Source organism: Oncorhynchus mykiss, chromosome 11 (genome assembly GCF_057628025.1).
Source record: "Oncorhynchus mykiss isolate SJ-2025 chromosome 11, ASM5762802v1, whole genome shotgun sequence".
NCBI lineage: Eukaryota > Metazoa > Chordata > Actinopteri > Salmoniformes > Salmonidae > Oncorhynchus > Oncorhynchus mykiss.
The window spans coordinates 7146607-7168061 of NC_143032.1; the positions used below are offsets into that span (position 1 = coordinate 7146607).

The 21455-nt window shown below is 41.9% G+C and overlaps 1 protein-coding gene across 1 annotated transcript in view; it reads left to right on the top strand.

Annotated features, from left to right (window-relative positions):
• LOC110535201 (V-set and transmembrane domain-containing protein 2A) overlaps positions 1-20950 on the top strand; it is a 38726-nt gene extending 17776 nt beyond the window's left edge. Inside the window, exons 3-5 of the mRNA XM_036934747.2 lie at positions 11250-11300; positions 11615-11945; positions 16764-20950. Coding sequence (XP_036790642.1) covers positions 11250-11300; positions 11615-11945; positions 16764-16840 — 459 coding nt within the window. The 3' untranslated portion in view covers positions 16841-20950. The remainder of the gene's footprint in view (positions 1-11249; positions 11301-11614; positions 11946-16763) is intronic.
• Positions 20951-21455: the final 505 nt, after the last annotated feature.

A 21455-nucleotide genomic window follows, 5' to 3' on the forward strand; every position in this document is an offset into this window, starting at 1 on the left:
CTCTTACTGACAATATGTTGCCTCAACACCATTACGGTGAGAGATATGGTGACAGGTTATGGCTTGTTGTGTAATGGGTTTTTACACATTCTAAACTCAGCAAAAAAAAGAAACGTTGCCAACTGCTTTTATTTTTGGGAAAATTAACATGTGTAAATATTTCTATGAACATAACAAGATTCACCAACTGAGACATAAACTGAACAAGTTCCACAGACATGTGACTAACAGAAATGCAATAATGTTTCCCTGAACGAGGGGGGGTCAAAATCAAAAGTAACAGTCAGTATCTGGTGTGGCCACCAGCTGCATTAATTAAGTACTGCAGTGCATCTCCTCCTCATGGACTGCACCAGATTTTCCAGTTCTTGCTGTGAGATGTTACCCCACTCTTCCATCAAGGCACCTGCAAGTTCCCGGACATTTCTGGGGGGAATGGCCCTAGCCCTCACCCTCCGATCTAAAAGGTCACAAACATCCTCAATGGGATTGAAATCTGCGCTCTTTGCTGGTCATGGCAGTATACTGACATTCCTGTCTTGCAGGAAATCACGCACACAACGAGCAGTTTGGCTGGTGGCATTGTCATGCTGCAGGGTCAAGGCAGGATGAGCCTGCAGGAAGGGTACCACATGAGGGAGGAGGATGTCTTCCCTGTAACGCACAGAGTTGAGATTTCCTGCAATGACAATAAGCTCAGTCCGTTGATGCTGTTACACACCAGACCATGACGGACCCTCCATCTCCAAATCGATCCCGCTCCAAAGTACAGGCCTCGATGTAACGCTCATTCCTTCGATGATAAACGTGAATCCGACCATCAACCCTGGTGAGACAAATCCGCAACTCGTCAGGCAAGAGCAATTTCTGCCAGTCCCGTCTGGTCCAGCGACGGTGGATTTGTGCCCATAGGCGACGTTGTTGCCGATGATGTCTGATGAGGACCTGCCTTACAACAGGCCTACAAGCCCTCAGTCCAGTCTCTCTCAGCCTATTGCGGACAATCTGAGCACTGATGGAGGGATTGTGCATTCCTGTTGTACCTCGGGCAGTTGTTGTTGCAATCCTGTACCTATCCTGCAGGTGTAATGTTCGGATGTACCAATCCTGTGCAGGTGTTGTTACACGTAGTCTGCCACAGCAAGGACGATCAGCTGTCCGTCCTGTCTCCCTGTAGCGCTGTCTTAGGCGTCTCACAGTACGGACATAGCAATTTATTGCCGTGGCCACATCTGCAGTCCTCATGCCTCCTTGCAGCATGCCTAAGGCACGTTCATGCAGATGAGCAGGGATCCTGGGCATCTTTCTTTTGGTGTTTTTCAGAGTCAGTAGAAAGGTCTCTTTAGTGTCCTAAGTTTTCAACTGTGACCTTAATTACCTACCATCTGTAAGCTGTTAGTGTCGTTCCACAGGTGCATGTTCATTCATTGTTTATGGTTCATTGAACAAGCATTGGAAACAGTTTATAAACCCTTTACAATGAAGATCTGTGAAGTTATTTCTATTTTTGCAAATTATCTTTGAAAGACAGGGTCCTGAAAATGGGACGTTAATCTTTTTGCTGAGTTTATATGTAGATATGCCCCACTCATTGGTTGGCTTTACATGAAACAAAACAGTGTAAGTGACAGGATATAGCGTGTGTGTAACGGTTTTCTTGAGTCGAAGGAGAGGCGGACCAAATCAAATCAAATCAAATGTTATTTGTCACATACACATGGTTAGCAGATGTTAATGCGAGTGTAGCGAAATGCTTGTGCTTCTAGTTCCGACAATGCAGTAATAACAAGTAATCTAACTAACAATTCCAAAACTACTGTCTTGTACACAGTGTAAGGGGATAAAGAATATGTACATAAGGATATATGAATGAGTGATGGTACAGAGCAGCATAGGCAAGATACAGTAGATGGTATCGGGTACAGTATGTACAAATGAGATGAGTATGTAAACAAAGTGGCATAGTATAGTATAAAGTGGCTAGTGATACATGTATTACATAAGGATACCGTCGATGATATAGAGTACAGTATATACGTATGCATATGAGATGAATAATGTAGGGTAAGTAACATTTATATAAGGTAGCATTGTTTAAAGTGGCTAGTGATATATTTACATCATTTCCCATCAATTCCCATTATTAAAGTGGCTGGAGTTGAGTCAGTGTCAGTGTGTTGGCAGCAGCCACTCAGTGTTAGTGGTGGCTGTTTAACAGTCTGATGGCCTTGAGATAGAAGCTGTTTTTCAGTCTCTCGGTCCCAGCTTTGATGCACCTGTACTGACCTCGCCTTCTGGATGATAGCGGGGTGAACAGGCAGTGGCTCGGGTGGTTGATGTCCTTGATGATCTTTATGGCCTTCCTGTGACATCGGGTGGTGTAGGTGTCCTGGAGGGCAGGTAGTTTGCCCCCGGTGATGCGTTGTGCAGACCTCACTACCCTCTGGAGAGCCTTACGGTTGAGGGCGGTGCAGTTGCCATACCAGGCGGTGATACAGCCCGCCAGGATGCTCTCGATTGTGCATCTGTAGAAGTTTGTGAGTGCTTTTGGTGACAAGCTGAATTTCTTCAGCCTCCTGAGGTTGAAGAGGCGCTGCTGCGCCTTCTTCACGATGCTGTCTGTGTGAGTGGACCAATTCAGTTTGTCTGTGATGTGTATGCCGAGGAACTTAAAACTTGCTACCCTCTCCACTACTGTTCCATCGATGTGGATAGGGGGGTGTTCCCTCTGCTGTTTCCTGAAGTCCACAATCATCTCCTTAGTTTTGTTGACGTTGAGTGTGAGGTTGTTTTCCTGACACCACACTCCGAGGGCCCTCACCTCCTCCCTGTAGGCCGTCTCATCGTTGTTGGTAATCAAGCCTACCACTGTTGTGTCGTCCGCAAACTTGATGATTGAGTTGGAGGCGTGCGTGGCCACGCAGTCGTGGGTGAACAGGGAGTACAGGAGAGGGCTCAGAACGCAACCTTGTGGGGCCCCAGTGTTGAGGATCAGCGGGGAGGAGATGTTGTTGCCTACCCTCACCACCTGGGGGCGGCCCGTCAGGAAGTCCAGTACCCAGTTGCACAGGGCGGGGTCGAGACCCAGGGTCTCGAGCTTGATGACGAGCTTGGAGGGTACTATGGTGTTGAATGCCGAGCTGTAGTCGATGAACAGCATTCTCACATAGGTATTCCTCTTGTCCAGATGGGTTAGGGCAGTGTGCAGTGTGGTTGAGATTGCATCGTCTGTGGACCTATTTGGGCGGTAAGCAAATTGGAGTGGGTCTAGGGTGTCAGGTAGGGTGGAGGTGATATGGTCCTTGACTAGTCTCTCAAAGCACTTCATGATGACGGATGTGAGTGCTACGGGGCGGTAGTCATTTAGCTCAGTTACCTTAGCTTTCTTGGGAACAGGAACAATGGTGGCCCTCTTGAAGCATGTGGGAACAGCAGACTGGTATAGGGATTGATTGAATATGTCCGTAAACACACCGGCCAGCTGGTCTGCGCATGCTCTGAGGGCGCGGCTGGGGATGCCATCTGGGCCTGCAGCCTTGCGAGGGTTAACACGTTTAAATGTCTTACTCACCTCGGCTGCAGTGAAGGAGAGACCGCATGTTTTCGTTGCAGGCCGTGTCAGTGGCACTGTATTGTCCTCAAAGCGGGCAAAAAAGTTATTTAGTCTGCCTGGGAGCAAGACATCCTGGTCCGTGACTGGGCTGGGTTTCTTCCTGTAGTCCGTGATTGACTGTAGACCCTGCCACATGCCTCTTGTGTCTGAGCCGTTGAATTGAGATTCTACTTTGTCTCTGTACTGGCGCTTAGCTTGTTTGATAGCCTTGCGGAGGGAATAGCTGCACTGTTTGTATTCGGTCATGTTACCAGACACCTTGCCCTGATTAAAAGCAGTGGTTCGCGCTTTCAGTTTCACACGAATGCTGCCATCAATCCACGGTTTCTGGTTAGGGAATGTTTTAATCGTTGCTATGGGAACGACATCTTCAACGCACGTTCTAATGAACTCGCACACCGAATCAGCGTATTCGTCAATGTTGTTATCTGACGCAATACGAAACATCTCCCAGTCCACGTGATGGAAGCAGTCTTGGAGTGTGGAGTCAGCTTGGTCGGACCAGCGTTGGACAGACCTCAGCGTGGGAGCCTCTTGTTTTAGTTTCTGTCTGTAGGCAGGGATCAACAAAATGGAGTCGTGGTCAGCTTTTCTGAAAGGGGGGCGGGGCAGGGCCTTATATGCGTCGCGGAAGTTAGAGTAACAATGGTCCAAGGTCTTTCCTCCCCTGGTTGCGCAATCGATATGCTGATAAAATTTGGGGAGTCTTGTTTTCAGATTAGCCTTGTTAAAATCCCCAGCTACAATGAATGCAGCCTCCGGATAAATTGTTTCCAGTTTGCAGAGAGTTAAATAAAGTTCGTTCAGAGCCATCGATGTGTCTGCTTGGGGGGGGATATATACGGCTGTGATTATAATCGAAGAGAATTCTCTTGGTAGATAATGCGGTCTACATTTGATTGTGAGGAATTCTAAATCAGGTGAACAGAAGGATTTGAGTTCCTGTATGTTTCTTTCATCGCACCATGTCACGTTAGTCATAAGGCATACGCCCCCGCCCCTCTTTTTACCAGAAAGATGTTTTTTCCTGTCTGCGCGATGCGTGGAGAAACCTGTTGGCTGCACTGCTTCGGATAGCGTCTCTCCAGTAAGCCACGTTTCCGTGAAGCAAAGAACGTTACAGTCTCTGATGTCCCTCTGGAATGCTACCCTTGCTCGGATTTCATCAACCTTGTTGTCAAGAGACTGGACATTGGCAAGAAGAATGCTAGGGAGTGGTGCGCGCTGTGCCCGTCTCCGGAGTCTGACCAGAAGACCGCCTCGTTTCCCTCTCTTTCGGAGTCGTTTTTTTGGGTCGCTGCATAGGATCCACTCCGTTGTCCTGTTTGTAAGGCAGAACACAGGATCCGCGTCGCGAAAAACATATTCTTGGTCGTACTGATGGTGAGTTGATGCTGATCTTATATTCAGTAGTTCTTCTCGACTGTATGTAATGAAACCTAAGATGACCTGGGGTACTAATGTAAGAAATAACACGTAAAAAAACAAAAAACTGCATAGTTTCCTAGGAACGCGAAGCGAGGCGGCCATCTCTGTCGGCGCCGGAAGTAGTGCAGCGTGGTTTCTATTCATGGTTGTTTAATCAAGAAACTATACATGACTAGACTAACAAAACAATAAACAGCCTTATCTGGTGCAAACACAGAAACAGGAACAATCACCCACAAAACCCAACACCAAACAGGCTACCTAAATATGGTTCCCAATCAGAGACAATGACTAACACCTGCCTCTGATTGAGAACCATATCAGGCCAAACATAGAAATAGAAATAGACAAACTAGACATGTAACATAGAATGCCCACTCAGATCACACCCTGACCAAACAAAACATAGAAACATACAAAGCAAACTATGGTCAGGGTGTGACAGTGTGTTATTGGCATCTTTGAGGGACATGGGTGTATTTGTTTCCAACTGGAATCTCTTCAATTTGATTCAAGGGGAGTTTCAATCAAAAGGATTATTATCAGATTCAGGAAATATACTTTAGTAATTAGTGTACTTTTATTATCTCTCTCTCTCTCTCTCTCTCTCTCTCTCAATTTTCCATTGCCTAAAAGGGGTGTGTTGCATTGAGAATCAAATAAATCCTAAAAAAAAGGATATGTTATCACAAGATCTGTCATCCGCCTATGATTTGGACTTAAATACCTCAAGAGGTTTTTAAGATGTTAATTGATGTGCTAATTTACTTCCATCAAATTGAATAATAGCATAAAGTGACTCTTATTAGACTGTGCATATTAAAGTTAGCTTCATAATTACAGTGATTATTTAACATGAATGTGAATAATGTATTGTTTTGTTCTATAAACAGTAAGTGTGTTTCCATGCGTAGGCACTTCTTGCCCAGAGACATTAACAACATCAGTGAAGAGACCTATAGTATATAGAAAAGGTAGAAAAAGTTTTCTTTCAACATCTCTCCATGGGAATATGGAGGTGTTCTCTAAGTTATTTTGTAAGTTGTTTATCTTCCTGATTTTTTTTGTTCCTTGAACTATTATTTCTGTTTGCTTACTTTAATTTCCTCTCTTTTACTCCACTGTGAGTCATAGCACACAGTCTCTGCCGATTCTGAAAGGCCAATGCTTTTCTACAACGTGCATTTTCCCTAAACACAGAGATGGCATTGATGGTAGAGGATGTTGGTGCTGCCTCCTTGGAACTGAACTGTTGTGTCTCACCTCCACCTTGTTTCTCAGAATATCTCTGATGAACAAGAAGAGGAGAAGAGAGGAAGGAAGTCACAATTAAACTATTGATTCAGCGAAAGAAATGCAAAAAACAGAGAGATGGAAAAGGGATTTGAAATATTTAATTTACTGTGGACCAGTTTCACGTTGAAAATAGGACGTGCTTGTGCATCAGATGTGATTGTCAAACCCCCTTCATGAACCTTGATTCATGAATGTATTCCCATGGTACTTTGTCATTCAATTCTCATAATGATTCTACTGTATTAAACATGCTTCAGCTGTTTTCCACAGCACTTCACCATTTTTTCATAATCGCCTACTTTACATTGACACTTCACATTGTCTTCCTCTGTCTCAGTCTCCTGATTTGTTACATACCAGCTCTTCCTTTCCTCTGTGTCAGAGAGGGATAGGACTGCCAGACTGAACATAAAACTGCCCAATCAATTGACTTTCAATATTCTCCAGTAAACATTTGTTTAAGTTAACCTACATCTCTTTTTGAGACATTGTGTCCCATTCTCTGTTCATACGTTGACATGTTCATTGTCAGTAGTTTGTTGTGTGTTCGGTGTGTGTGTGTGTGTGTGTGTGTGGGTGAGTGATCTATGATGGCACTAACAAGAGGATAACTCAACATCTGTGAGAAACATCAAAGATTGGAGAAATTCATCTCTGTACCTTCACTTGTATGGGAACTGATTGGACTTTTCTATATGATGGAATTGCTGATTTGACTGAGAGGTTTGATGATATACTTGAAGAACCACCGTGGTCTCATACTTCACTTATTTAGTTGCCAAGGTGGTGTGGTGCTAGAGGAGACTAGGGAGCCGCACGTGGCTTTGAAGCCATTTTTAGAAGCTCTTTTAAACGGAATCGTGTCTCCTGTTTCCACACTGGGAACTTCTGAAGGGCTGAGTAGGAGTTCCTTCCTCTTGCTTTTTAAAAATCACATTTACTTGTGTGCCCTCTAAAATGCTCAGATTGTCACTTTACACTATTAATCTCAAAGTCACTAATTTCACAAGTCCTGTGCAGTGATGTTTTATCTAACCGGGCAAGTCAGATAAGAACAAATTCTTATTTACAATCACAGCCTACCGGGGAAAAGTGGGTTAATTGCCTTGTTCAGGGGAGGAACAACATATATTTGTTTTACCTTGTCAGCTCGGGGATTTGATTCAGCAACCTTTCGGATTCCTCGCCCAACACTCTAACCACTGGGCTACCTGCCACCCCTTGAGTTCTTCTCAAATGGAAAGAGGTGATAACTTATACAGATTTAATGCAAGCAGTACACCAAAAATGTATGAAATGCGATCACGTACAGCAGTATTTTCCAAAACTCATTTTAAATTAAATTTTGTTCTGTCAGTTAGAAACCTATGTACACTTGGAGAGCTGTTTAGCCGACTGAAACCGAGTCCTACACTCTCTTTCATATTGGGAGATGCTACAGTTTATCTATTGTACATGTAATTACTGTTGCATCATCGGACACTTGACCAATGGCAGTGGAGCCCGTCCAGCTTTTTTCCATTTGAGAAGAACTCAAGAACATGATTGCAGTGGCCATAATTAACATTAACAGCAGATCTCGCACCATAACGTCTTGAGCGCCCACTCAAGAGTCAGTGAGCTTTGTAATTAGCGAGCACTTACAAGGCTGCATGGCATTTTATGTACTCCAGCTTAACACACTCAAACGTTATTATTGGGTACTTGATGTTATGACGAAGGACTTGTTAAAGAGGCAGAGATTTTGTAGAGAAAGTTCACTTGCAGTTCCCAAAACAAATGTAAAACTGGCACACTTCCATATTAGGACAGCCTCAGACAATGCATCAAGATCAACTGTTGTCTTTCCAAGTGTGTGGTTTTTGCATGTGATTTGGATTCCAAGTTGTTCCTAACCAACTTGAAGAAGACACACTGCTGTGCACAGGGCTTCTACTTTTCAAATCAAATCAAATCAAAAATGAATCTGTCACGTCCACAGGATAAAGCAGCTGTAAATGCTATTGTGAAATGCTTACTGGCCTTTAAGTCCAGCGTTACCAAATGACTGCTGTTAAACCCTAACCGGGTTGACTTTAAGTCAAGTGTTACAGAAAGTGAATCTACATCCTAGTTGACTGTTATTCATCTGGTTGTATACTTGGGCAGCCTTTAGTAATGGACGTGTATTGTGTTGTTCCTCACTTCTCCAGACAGTGAGAGGGGAATAACGCGTTGAGCTCAAGAGCCCAGCTCTTGAAGGATGAGGGAGTGAGTCTTGTTGTTGCAGCTGATCGTATGATTTGATTGGTTTTTAAATCAAGGCTGCTTATTGATTGCTTCTAATTAATGAAATGTAACACAGGGGGTCTATAGACAATTGCCTAAGAATTATAACAGCCTCTAGTTCATTATAATGAAATATGTCAGATGGTCGTAATGAAGGGTGGAAGTGTTGTACATTTAGGTCTATATCTCAATGTACATTCATCCATTCTTCTCTTTTGACATTCATTTGGTTGCAGGGACCTGGGCGGCCACTTGCTTTATGCACAGTAATTGCGGGACACATTTTACAAGAAGTCAATTTCAGTTCGCATGAAGAATGGCAGTGTGTGATGGTGGAGGGGTTTTTTGTAATAAAGAGACAAGAGATTGTGAAACGGAGAGTGTGTGGAGCTCAGAGGCAGCCAGGCATAGAAAAATGAAATATAAATGAGAAAATAATGGAGCTTTTGTTTCTTAGTATCACTGCGAACTTTTGCATCACAGTCAAAAGACGTTAAGTCACTCTAAAGAACACTTGTAAATTAAACAGAACACATTTGTAGACAAAAGGGTATCATTATTGATGACAACAGGCATTCTAAGACTGGGAGTCTAGTTCCCATTTGAGGAAACAAGCTGTTCTGCTATGCTCGAGCTACGGATAGGCTAACGCTTGTGTACATTTTAATAGATTTCTCTCATCATGAAATCAACACACTTCCCTGCCAGTCTGCAAGTGGCCTATAAATGTCTATTACGCTTCATGATAAATCCCTGGATTCTGAATGAATATCGAAAAATTCATTATGTCACAATTAAGTTAATTGCATTTGTACAAGGCTAAATGACTAATGGAGTTAAATGCCCAGCATTTTTTTTTTATGGTTCGCAAAGCCACTGTAAATTGACTAGACCCAATTGGGATAAATGACCCTATAAAACTGTGATCCAGGACTGAACTAGAGAGACAGGCTCCAATCTTTTTCTGCTGAACCTAGTCTTTGGTCATTGATGGTTAGATGAACTAGTTCACATTCTACAGTGCGTCCACTCTACAACATTATTCTGTCTATAGAGGGAAACCAGCAGGACAGATGTGAGTGGATTTCTATCTTTTAGAAGAGTATCCATCCCAGGTGACTTATATGGACACTACATGGACTCTATAGTTTAATCAAGGGACATTTTGTAAAGAAAATATTGAGATAGGGGACTTTTAGTCGAATCCATGCCGAGGCCCCACCAATTCTCTTGACATCATCGTACGCAATTGTCTATTATTCATAGTTTTGATCACAGTTGAAAGAAAGTATGCTTTTGTAAGTAGTGGCTTCTCGAAAGTCATTATATACCTGACAGAAAACTCGCTCAGTTCAGGTTTCCTTATGTAGCTCCTGTACCTTTTCGACCTGTTCAGGTCTTCTTATGTAGCTCCTGTACCTTTTCGACCTTAAAAGTATTTTGTAAGTAGTGGCTTCTCGAAAGTCATTATAGACTTGACAGAAAACTCGCTCAGTTCAGGTTTCCTTATGTAACTCCTGTACCTTTTCGACCTGTTCAGGTCTTCTTATGTAGCTCCTGTACCTTTTCGACCTTAAAAGTCTTATAAGTAGTGGCTTCTCGAAAGTCATTATATACTTGACAGAAAGCTCGCTCAGTTCAGGTTTCCTTATGTAGCTCCTGTACCTTTTCCACCTTAAAAGTCTCTTGTGAAGCCGACATATTTCAACCTCTGAAGGTGTTTCTTTCATGGACTGGTTTGAAAGAGGCTCTGCTGCTCTGCTCAAGCCTGTCATCAGCACACTTTCCCGGAAATAAGTCCATTTGGCCTTCGATGAAGATTAAATAAATTATACCCTCTAAAATCAATGCCCAGTCCATGATGTCGGCTTTGGGCTGAGTGTTTGCTGTGGTGCCAGAATACAGCCACCAGAGCCAGAATGTGGGCATGTTCAACCTGAAGCTGTATCCCTTTTCTTTTGATTTCTCTGTGTTTTCACTTCATTTGAGAGTCTCCTATTGAAAGGTTTGTTGTGTGTATAAAGACACCAGACAGTTCATTATGTCTCATCAGCATGTCGAGAAAACTTAGGCTTTTCTTAAATGATGATGTAGAGTTCTTTGCCAGTTCAGTGTCATTTTTGAGTAAAAATGTGTTGCAGTCAGTTGTCAATTTGTCAAAGAGTATAAACATTCTGTTTCATACTGTTTCTTTTCACTGAATATCGAAGTAACTGTATTTCATTGATTATTTTCATAAAGCTTTGTCCCCATTCTAAATGTACAGAATGGGTGGGGGGTTTCCTTCATATTAGCCAATCTTTTGTGGTGATATTGGTATGTTTTTGCTGCTCCCATGTGTGATTAACTACTTATCGATGTAGCTATCAAACATTTATAGTCGTCCATGGATGACGACGATACTGCATTTACACACAAAATATACTTTTGAGTGCACCGTACTGAAAGGAATGCCAGAGGCTGTCTGACTAGTTATATTTGAGTGTCTGCGAAGACTAAATTCGTATAAAAATATATCTCCTCGAACATTTGTTGGAATGGCACACTCTTAGAGACCCAGAATGCATTGCTGACCACTTTTCACATGTCTTTTCAGCTTTGTTCCTGGTTTTTAGGTGTATTTTTGTTTTTTCTGTTTTCTTAGATGGAAGTGATACCAGAGCCGGATCCAGACGATGAAGGGACTAAAATAAGTGTAAGTTACTGCATGTACAGAATGTGTATGGTGTCCATATTAAGACATCAAATTAAATAACATGTTTTTACATGAGCAGATGTCACAACGTGCTTAAACAGAAACCCAGTCTAAAACGCCAAACAGCAAGCACTGCAGATGTAGAATATGGACACCATAAGTATGTGACTCCATAAGTATGGACATATAAAACCATCACTGTGGGTTACTGTTGTGTCATTACATGGTTCTCTGTACTGCACCACTAGTCATGTGGCTTTGTGATGTAGGTTGCTCCTGCATTGTTCGTTGAACATCTCTATATCTCCCTACAGACAGTGAAGGTACAGGGAAACGACATCTCCCACAAACTGCAGATCTCCCGGGTGGGAAAGAGTGACGAGGGCCTGTACGAGTGCAGAGTCACCAATGCTAACTACGGAGAGCTGCTAGAGTACAAGGTCCAGGCCTACCTGAAGGTGAACAGCACCCGGCCCCGCATCAGGCTGGCCAAGAAGACATCCCCCTTGTCCCACCTGACAGCAGATAAGAAGCCACGCAAGACAGGCGCCACAGCAGCACAAGACAGCATGAGCCCCGACCTGAGGGTTCGCTCTACCTCCAGCTCTCAGACATCATCAGCCAAGACAATCAAACAGAGTTCAGGTGAGACAATCAAACAGAGTTCAGGTGAGACAATCAAACAGAGTTCAGGTGAGACAGTCAAACAGAGTTCAGGTGAGACAGTCAAACAGAGTTCAGGTGAGATAGTCAAACAGAGTTCAGGTGAGATAGTCAAACAGAGTTCAGGTGAGACAATCAAACAGAGTTCAGGTGAGACAATCAAACAGAGTTCAGGTGAGACAATCAAACAGAGTTCAGGTGAGACAATCAAACAGAGTTCAGGTGAGATAACGCCGCAAGAGTCTCGTCGGGTTCCGCTACGTTGGGTTCCGGTACTCGCTGTTTCATGTCAAATCAAATGAAATCAAATCAAATTTTATTTGTCACATACACATGGTTAGCAGATGTTAATGCGAGTGTAGCAAAATGCTTGTGCTTCTAGTTCCGACAATGCAGTAATAACCAACGAGTAATCTAACTAACAATTCCAAAACTAATACCTTATACACACAAGTGTAAAGGGATAAAGAATATGTACATAAATGTGAATGAGTGATGATAGAGAACGGCATAGGCAAGATGCAGTAGATGGTATCGAGTACAGTATATACATATGAGATGAGTATGTAAACAAAGTGGCATAGTTTAAAGTGGCTAATGATACATGTATTACATAAAGATGCAGTAGATGATATATAGTACAGTATATACGTAGACATATGAGATGAATAATGTAGGGTATGTAAACATTATATTAAGTAGCATTGTTTAAAGTGGCTAGTGATATATTTTACATCAATTCCCATTATTAAAGTGGCTGGAGTTGAGTCAGTGTGTTGGCAGCAGCCACTCAATGTTAGTGGTGGCTGTTTAACAGTCTGATGGCCTTGAGATAGAAGCTGTTTTTCAGTCTCTCGGTCCCAGCTTTGATGCACCTGTACTGACCTCGCCTTCTGGATGATAGCGGGGTGAACAGGCAGTGGCTCGGGTGGTTGTTGTCCTTGATGATCTTTATGGCCTTCCTGTGACATCGGGTGGTGTAGGTGTCCTGGAGGGCAGGTAGTTTACCCCCGTGATGCGTTGTGCGGACCTCACTACCTTCTGGAGAGCCTTACGGTTGTGGGCGGAGCAGTTGCCGTACCAGGCGGTGATACAGCCCGACAGGATGCTCTCGATTGTGCATCTGTAGAAGTTTGTGAGTGCTTTTGGTGACAAACCAAATTTCTTCAGCCTCCTGAGGTTGAAGAGGCGCTGCTGCGCCTTCTTCACGATGCTGTCTGTGTGGGTGGACCAATTCAGTTTGTCTGTGATGTGTACGCTGAGGAACTTAAAACTTACTACCCTCTCCACTGCTGTTCCATCGATGTGGATAGGGTGGTGTTCCCTCTGCTGTTTCCTGAAGTCCACAATCATCTCTCTTAGTTTTGTTGACGTTGAGTGTGAGGTTATTTTCCTGACACCACACTCCGAGGGCCCTCACCTCCTCCCTGTAGGCCGTCTCGTCGTTGTTGGTAATCAAGCCTACCACTGTTGTGTCGTCCGCAAACTCGATGATTGAGTTGGAGGCGTGCGTGGCCACGCAGTCGTGGGTGAACAGGGAGTACAGGAGAGGGCTCAGAACGCACCCTTGTGGGGCCCCAGTGTTGAGGATCAGCGGGGTGGAGATGTTGTTACCTACCCTCATGGAATTTCAGTGGACTTGATCATTAGCCAATCCATCTATCTATTTTGTATTTTTTTTTCTTATTTTCTGCCTGTATGTCAGTCTGTCTGTTTGTCTACCTGTACCTGTAAACCATGGCAATTGTTAGCCGGGTAGGAATTCAGTGCATAGTCTTGTCTGCATTACGTGCCTGTGCAGAGAAGGCTAATGTGTCAGGTCTAGTTACCTCACAGTTTGCATACATTTGTTTTGGCATTGTTGGTTATTCAAAGCTCTTGGATCACTTAATTAAAATACAATGAATGTCCCAGAAGTGAGATGTACCAAAAGGCCTTCACAACTTTGTTTAAACTATGTGGCAAGTCGCCAACCCGTTGTGGGAAAAGAACTATGCTGAACAAAAATATAAACGCAACATGCAACAATTTCAAATATTTGACTGAGTTGCATTTCATAGAAGGAAATCAGACAATTGAAATCAATCAATTAGGCCCTAATCTATGGATTTAACATGACTGGGCAGAGGGGCAGCCATGGGTGGGCCTGGGAGGGCATAGACCCACCCACTAAGGAGATAGGCCCAGCCAATCAGAGTGAGTTTTTCCCCTCAAAAGGGCTTTATTACAGACAGACATACTGGATGTGGAGGTCCTGGGCTGGCGTGGTTGCACATGGACCGTGGTTGTGAGGCCAGTAGGATGTTCTGCCATATTCTCTAAAATTACATTGGAGGCAGTTTGTGGTAAAGAAATGAACATTCAATTCTTTGGCAACCGCTCTGGTGGATATTCCTGCAGTCAGCATTCCAATTGCACTCTCCATCAACTTGAGACATCTGTGGCATTGTGTGACAATAATGCACATTTTAGAGTGGAGTATTCTTGTCCCCAGCACAAGGAGAAAAGGTCATTAGCAGGGATTTAAACACATTTGAGAGAAGCTTTTTGTGCATATGGACAATTTCTGGGATCTTTTATTTCAGCTCATTAAAAACGGGACCAGCAAGCGTTTATATTTTGGGTCAGTATACTTTCATAAGATCGAATACCCCTGTGTCCTGTCCGACATGGCTGAGTGTTGAACAATACTGAAAACTGGGAACATTTGTGAAATGGGTGAATGACACCTAGATGCAGTGCCATCTGGTATCACCAAATCCCAGCAGGGATTTACTAGACAAATCAGACTGTTATTGCATTTTTTTCAGTAGGCCACATCCACAGCTAGCGCCATCGTGTAGGCAGATAGATGGCGTAAGGCCAGCTCTCTCCTAATCTCAGTTAACCCAGAATTTTAATCTCTGGGAATTTGATCAGTTTTGTGATTAACTTCTAGGTCTATACTTTTTAAGAAATTTAGATTTCTATCGGTTTGCAAAGTCTCCACCCTCGCAAAAGGAACCCCCCCCCCCCCCCAAAAGACAGTTAAAACACTACCTCCTCCCAGTCCCGATAGGTCCATATAATCAGTGATTCTCCGCCCTACATGCAGAATCTGCCCATGGGAGATTAGCTCTATCCCTATGGTAGCAGCATAAGGCCAGGGTGATACACCCTCCCTCAGTGGGGAGGTCACTCTGCCCTGCATTCCATTAGACTAAATATTGATTAAACTAGAGACTCAGTTAGACTGTAATGATTGCTAGTAGACCAGGTGACTTTACTCTGTGCAACTTAAAGCCATTTAAGTCCTGTTATTGTAAAATTAAGAGTCCTATGGTGTCGTATTATACTTGTGCTCACTCCCGGTTTTAGCCTTATTTATTAAATCAAGAGTTTGGTTGTGACAATTCATGTTTTTTTTTTTTAAGCCTTTCATGTGATGCACTTTTTTTATTGTTTATCTAAGAATGACATTTAGGCTTTATTCCGTGGCGTGAGTATGTTTTCAGGTGGGGCTAGCGTGGATGGTGTGGAGATATTCACTGCACATCATCAGTGCAGTCTGCATCGGCAGTGCAGCGTAGCCCACCCTCCCAGGCTGTGAGCTGATTAATGATTCTCCATGCGGAGGATGTTTTGGCCTAGCTCCTCTGTGGCACTCCTGTCCACTTGATCACCCCGGGCCAAATTAAATCTGGCAGGGAAGAACAGCGGGTCACAGGCCTCCGTCTTTTTCCTCCTCCTGATATTGAGCTGAACCAAAATGTCCCCTGACAATTCTCCTCTTAGAACATTGCTGTGCTTGGTCTGACAGACAAAATCCAGTAAATGTCATCATGATTTAGGGAATATTTCATTTTACTTTTCCTGAACGCTGCCTTGTTTCGGGAGGATTACATTCTTGCTATTTTCCCTCCCGGACACTTTTTTCAGTCTCGGCAGGTACAAGAACAAGTTCATCTTGTTTCTTTTTATGCCTTTCGGACCTTGGATCCAGTTTTAGTTTGTGTGTTCCAGGGTGATTTAACAGAATAAAAGCTTAATATACACTAGAGTATGTACCATTGCCATTCAGAATATCTTCCCATCTCTCCCTTCTGTACTATAAGTTCTGCATCATTATCCTTAGTACAGAAATGCCTCGATGCCTTTTTTTTCTGTGCTCTAAGCGCTTTGCTCTTATCAATTCAAGGACAATGTCCCCGAAGACACAAATGAACCAAATTTGCATAAGACTGCCACGCTATTTAACATCACACAGTTGTCAGACAGTGTGGGTTGCTCAAAATGCAGTGGAAACTGACTTCAGAACAGACAGCAGCTTGACAAATTCAGCCAGTGGTAGCTGTCCATGCAAATCCTTTCACGTTAGTTCAAAGACCGTTTGTACTTCCTGTACTTTAGGGTAAAGATTCTATCCAATTTTTTTGTTGTTGTGGGTGTTTGGTGTAGTGAGTGTTCATTTGAATAGATTTAAATGAATTTACTCACATTTGGAAGCTAGTGGCCTTATCCAGCCTTCATATTTCATTTCAGAAGCAGATCATTCCGTATGTGCATAATGTATATAATGTTTCAGACTAGTGTCGTAATAGCTTTTGCATACATTGTTAAAGATAACAACTGTGCAGATATTTTGCGTGAAATTAATGCATATTCTATATAACAACGGATGACTACCAACCTCACACCCAATGTACAGCTTTATAGGTACAAAATACATACGTTACAACAATAAGTGTTTTTGTCAGTGAAAAACAAAATGAATGCAAGATAAGCGCTGTATATGTGTTGACCATATTCCTTCTTTCACAGGCACGAGGATAGCTACAAGCTTTGGACTTGCCATCCTGATTCTTGCCTGTGGCTTCATGAGGGATACCTTGCTATAGTTTCAAGGACTGACTTTTCCTCCGAGTATCACTCCCTCTTCTCGAAACGAAGGAGAAAATGGCCTGTTATTACCACCAAGCGGACGACACAGTTGGCCCTAATTTTCCACTACTCTGCACCCAATGCATTCTTATTACTCATTGTACACAAGGGGCACCTTCTCAAAGGCCACCAGCGGGATTACCTGTTGTGCCGACGTTTCTTCAATGCACCCAACGATCGAAAAACAAAATGGAAACTGACATTGGCTCCTTGGAATATCTTTCACAGACCTTTATTTTGGGTTTCCTGCAGTGAATCTATTGTGTCAATGCTTAAAGTAAAAAAAATACAATTAAAAAAATCTATATTTGTGTATATATAATATCAGTATATATAATTGTTTTATTTCAAACACCTGGAACTGTTGTATAGCTAACATTCGCTATGTTTTCACTATTATGAAACTACATCGTGCAAGGCTATTCATAGTCCTCTTAGAACAAAAGAGCTAGTCAAATACAGCAACATGATGTAGAGGCCTAGTCGGATTGCTAAATGAAGGCAACTCGACAATGAATTATTTTATCGTCCATAATGTGTGTAACTTGCAAATACAGTTCTTGACCGTTGTTATTACAGATCACTTCTCATTAATGCTCACCTTCTTTACTTTTTACATGGTATTTCTTCTGTTTACAATTATACTTATTTTCCTTCCCTTATCATTTCCTATTATGATTCATGAACATGTCAATGTTCATAATGTGACCGTGCCAGCAGACCATTCATTTAAATTGGCCTGCACTAATATTGTACAAAGCCATTAATAGTCATGCTTCACGTACAGTACAGCTCTCCTATTTAAATGTTCTACCATCACTGAAAACAAAGGACTGAGTATCAAGGTACTGCTGTAGCCTACTGTTCAGGGACACTATCTTTATGTAAAGAATCTTACATTAGCCAAGACGCCATCTTATACCGTTTGATGGTGCAATGATTTCCCCCAATGAGACAAGACGATACGTTTCTTCTCTGTAACACAAACATAAGGACGTAGAAAGACTGTATGGGTCTTGTGATTAAGGAAACGGTTTTAAATCGCTCTCGCTCTTATCCCTTCACCATGTTCATTGACACAACGCTTTGACAATCCGACCTCTTGGTTCAGAACACGTTAGCAGACGACATGGATTTTACCGTTATACAAAACTGTTAATAGAAATGGGAGCTTTCTAAGTATCTCTGCATTGTTCCATAGACATTCACCACTTTGAATAATTTCCATTAACTAAATGGATGCATCGATGTTATGTCGCATTGTTGTTACGTAAAGTGACCTTTTGGACATATTCCCCCATAAATACAGATGCTGGATCTTAATTTGAGCCAGTTTGCTACAGCAGGAAAATAATCTTTCAGCAGCAGGAAATTATAATTATTATGTGGTTTATGGTTAATGGACATTTTTAAAGTGTAAAATATACATTTCTGAATCTTTTTAAAACCTCAATTACACTACAAGTAGTAAGTTCCCCTGCTACAGGGTGATCATATTAAGATCATACATCTGTACTGGTTTAATGGGTGGAACTGTTCATTGATGCGGTAGCAATGCTTCAGATCTGCCATTCAGTTTAGTTGAAGAGGGTAGCCAAAGACTGAAGAGAGTCTCCATTGTAAAAATGTATCATGCAACCAAAGACATTGGCTATGGCCATACAATATGGCGTTCACCAACATTGGTCTCTTTGCTCATACTGTATCCTAGTGCTCTCACATATTGTTCCAATTTATTTCCAATCTGGGCTTACCCAGATTCACAACACAACATCTGTCCATTTCTTCAAATCCTGTTTAAAACAATGACTTACTGAGATGGAAAAATTCTAGGTATTGGAAGTACCTACAAATTCCAGGGGCCACGAGGAAGCACCATTTTGCTGAAAGTCTCAATAGGCTTTTCCCACAGTTAACATAGTCCCCCGTCTGCTGTACACAGCACTGCTGAGATCAGCGAGAGGATCTAAACTAGGGTTTCCCAAACTGGGTGCACATTTGGATTTTTGTCCCTAGCAATACACAGCTGATTTGAATAATCAACTAATCATCCAGCTTTGATAATTGGAACAATTATTAATAATAATATAATTGTAGTACTGGGGGAGGGGGGGGGGGCAAGTTTGGGAAGGACTGATCTAAACCTGTTGATTCAGCAATTGGAGTTAGCTGACAGAGCATACCGCAGGATCCACCTAGAGACATATCCTGATCATCAAGTATTGTCAGGGTACAAGATGTGTGGGCGATGTATTTCATCTGCACTGTTCCAGTGGCGCCAGGATGACAAAACTCAGTCTAGCAAGGCTGTGTCATGCCACTCAACCTCAAATCGATACAATGGCTAAAGTCCATTGAGTAAAGTAACATCACAAGTATTTAAATTAATGCTAAATGTTCCGTTTTGAAAAAGAAGGGTTGACATCTGCTAGTAGAATGTTTATACCGTACAAGTTCTCTAGCCGGGGACTGGTGAAATGGATAGCATATTTGTGTGCACAGTGACGCTCCAGAACTTTTGTATAATTTCAGCCAGTCGTTTTTGAAAGTAGTGTTCACGAGCCAAAACGGGTCCCCGAAAACTGTGCACAGTTGTGTACTATGTCATCCATTTCGTATGATGTTACGTTGTGCAAAAATATTTAATTTTGTTTTGCAATTCAGATGAATATGTTATGAATTTGTGAGTGCTTAAGATCCCGAACTGCATCTTTAAATGAATGCCTTCAGTTTGTCAAATCCCTGTATAAAATTTAAATTTAAAAAATCTGTAAAACTTGTAAAGTAAACAATCAGCATGTTTTTTAATCAAAATGTCTAAAAGCAGAGACAAGTGATGTTCTGTATTTGTAACAATGTTGTCATTTATTCATTTGCTAACAACAGGAAATGGAATTACGCAATTCTTTAAAAAAAACTTTATTGACAGTTGGATTCACCATCAGTTACGGAGGACCTCTTCCAATGACAACGAACCTGTTGCACGGCCTACAATACTTCAACTCACTGGATTTTGTCAACAAGAAATGGAACCATTTCAAAGTATTATGGGTCAAGCAAAGTGAATATATTTAATTTGAAGGATTGACAACAGTCATTTATTAAGGTGATTGCAAAGTCTGACAATTGTGGTGGCTTACAAGCAACAAAGTCTCAGCCATCAAATGAGAAATGGGCAATCCCACATGAAGGAATTACGCTGAGATTTTTTTTACTTTAAAATGTTTGCCAATCAAAATCCAATTGATATCAAAGTTTAAGATACCACAATGACTACTTTTAACAATTTACATTCAAAACTTGACCTTAATACATTTACTTAAAGAACAGTGCTGATGCAAAGTATGGTAACTGGATGACGGTTTGTTCTGTTGGTGCCGTCATTTAGTAACCAAACTTTGCATCTCCACTGTTCTTCAAGTAAATGTGTTTTTGTCAAATTTCTGTGTATATTGTTAAAAGAAGTTATTGTGCATAGAGTTGTTTTTATTTTAGTAGGCAAGTCAGTTAAGAACAAATTATAATTTTCAATGACGGCCTACCTCGGTCAAACCCTCCCCTAATTGTGCACCGCCCGATGGCACCCCCGATCACGGTCAGTTGTGATACAGCCCGGGATCGAACCAGGGTCTGTAGTGATGCTTCTAGCACCTCTGCACCACTCTGGAGCCCACTTTGGGAGTTGTATGGTGTGTTAAACTTTGAAATCAATTGGATTTTGTTTGGCATACATTTTTTAAGTAAGAGAGTCTTGAGTCTCAGTCTCATTCCGTTACCGGGGAATTTTCCGTACAACGCAATGACAATTGAGTAGCACTATCAGTTTCTGTTTTTTTTTCTGATCCATTGTTTCAGCTCCACATAGATGTATTGTCTCCTTATCATGATTCATCTCCATGCAGTCTTGTCTGTTTGTTGAGCCGTCGAAAATGTTATGAACTGTAATTTTATTTTTGATCTGGTAGTGTGTGTGAAGCTTCTGTACTGGAACGTTGACACAGTTTGTAATTGTAATGATGATATCAGAATAATATTTAAATAAATCATTTTCACAGACTGGATTCAAACACTGCTTCCTTTGACGAGTCCATTTGTTAAGTCTGTAATATACTGTGACTTGATATGTCCTAATATAGACACCATACTGACGAGTCCATTTGTTAAGTCTGTAATATACTGTGACTTGATATGTCCTAATATAGACACCATACTTACAAAACTAGCATGGAGATGAACTTTCCTTCTGCCATTGTTTTGATATAGCATATCTGTAGTTGCTGTTTGCAAGTTTGCGTTCACTTTTCTATTGTAGGAAGGTAATTGAGTTAATAGTTTGTGTTCACCCCTGTATCATAGGAAGGTAATTGAGTTAATAGTTTGTGTTCACCCCTGTATCATAGGAAGGTAATTGAGTTAATAGTTTGTGTTCACCCCTGTATCATAGGAAGGTAATTGAGTTAATAGTTTGTGTTCACCCCTGTATCATAGGAAGGTAATTGAGTTAATAGTTTGTGTTCACCCCTGTATCATAGGAAGGTAATTGAGTTAAAATAATAGTTATCAGAGATACTG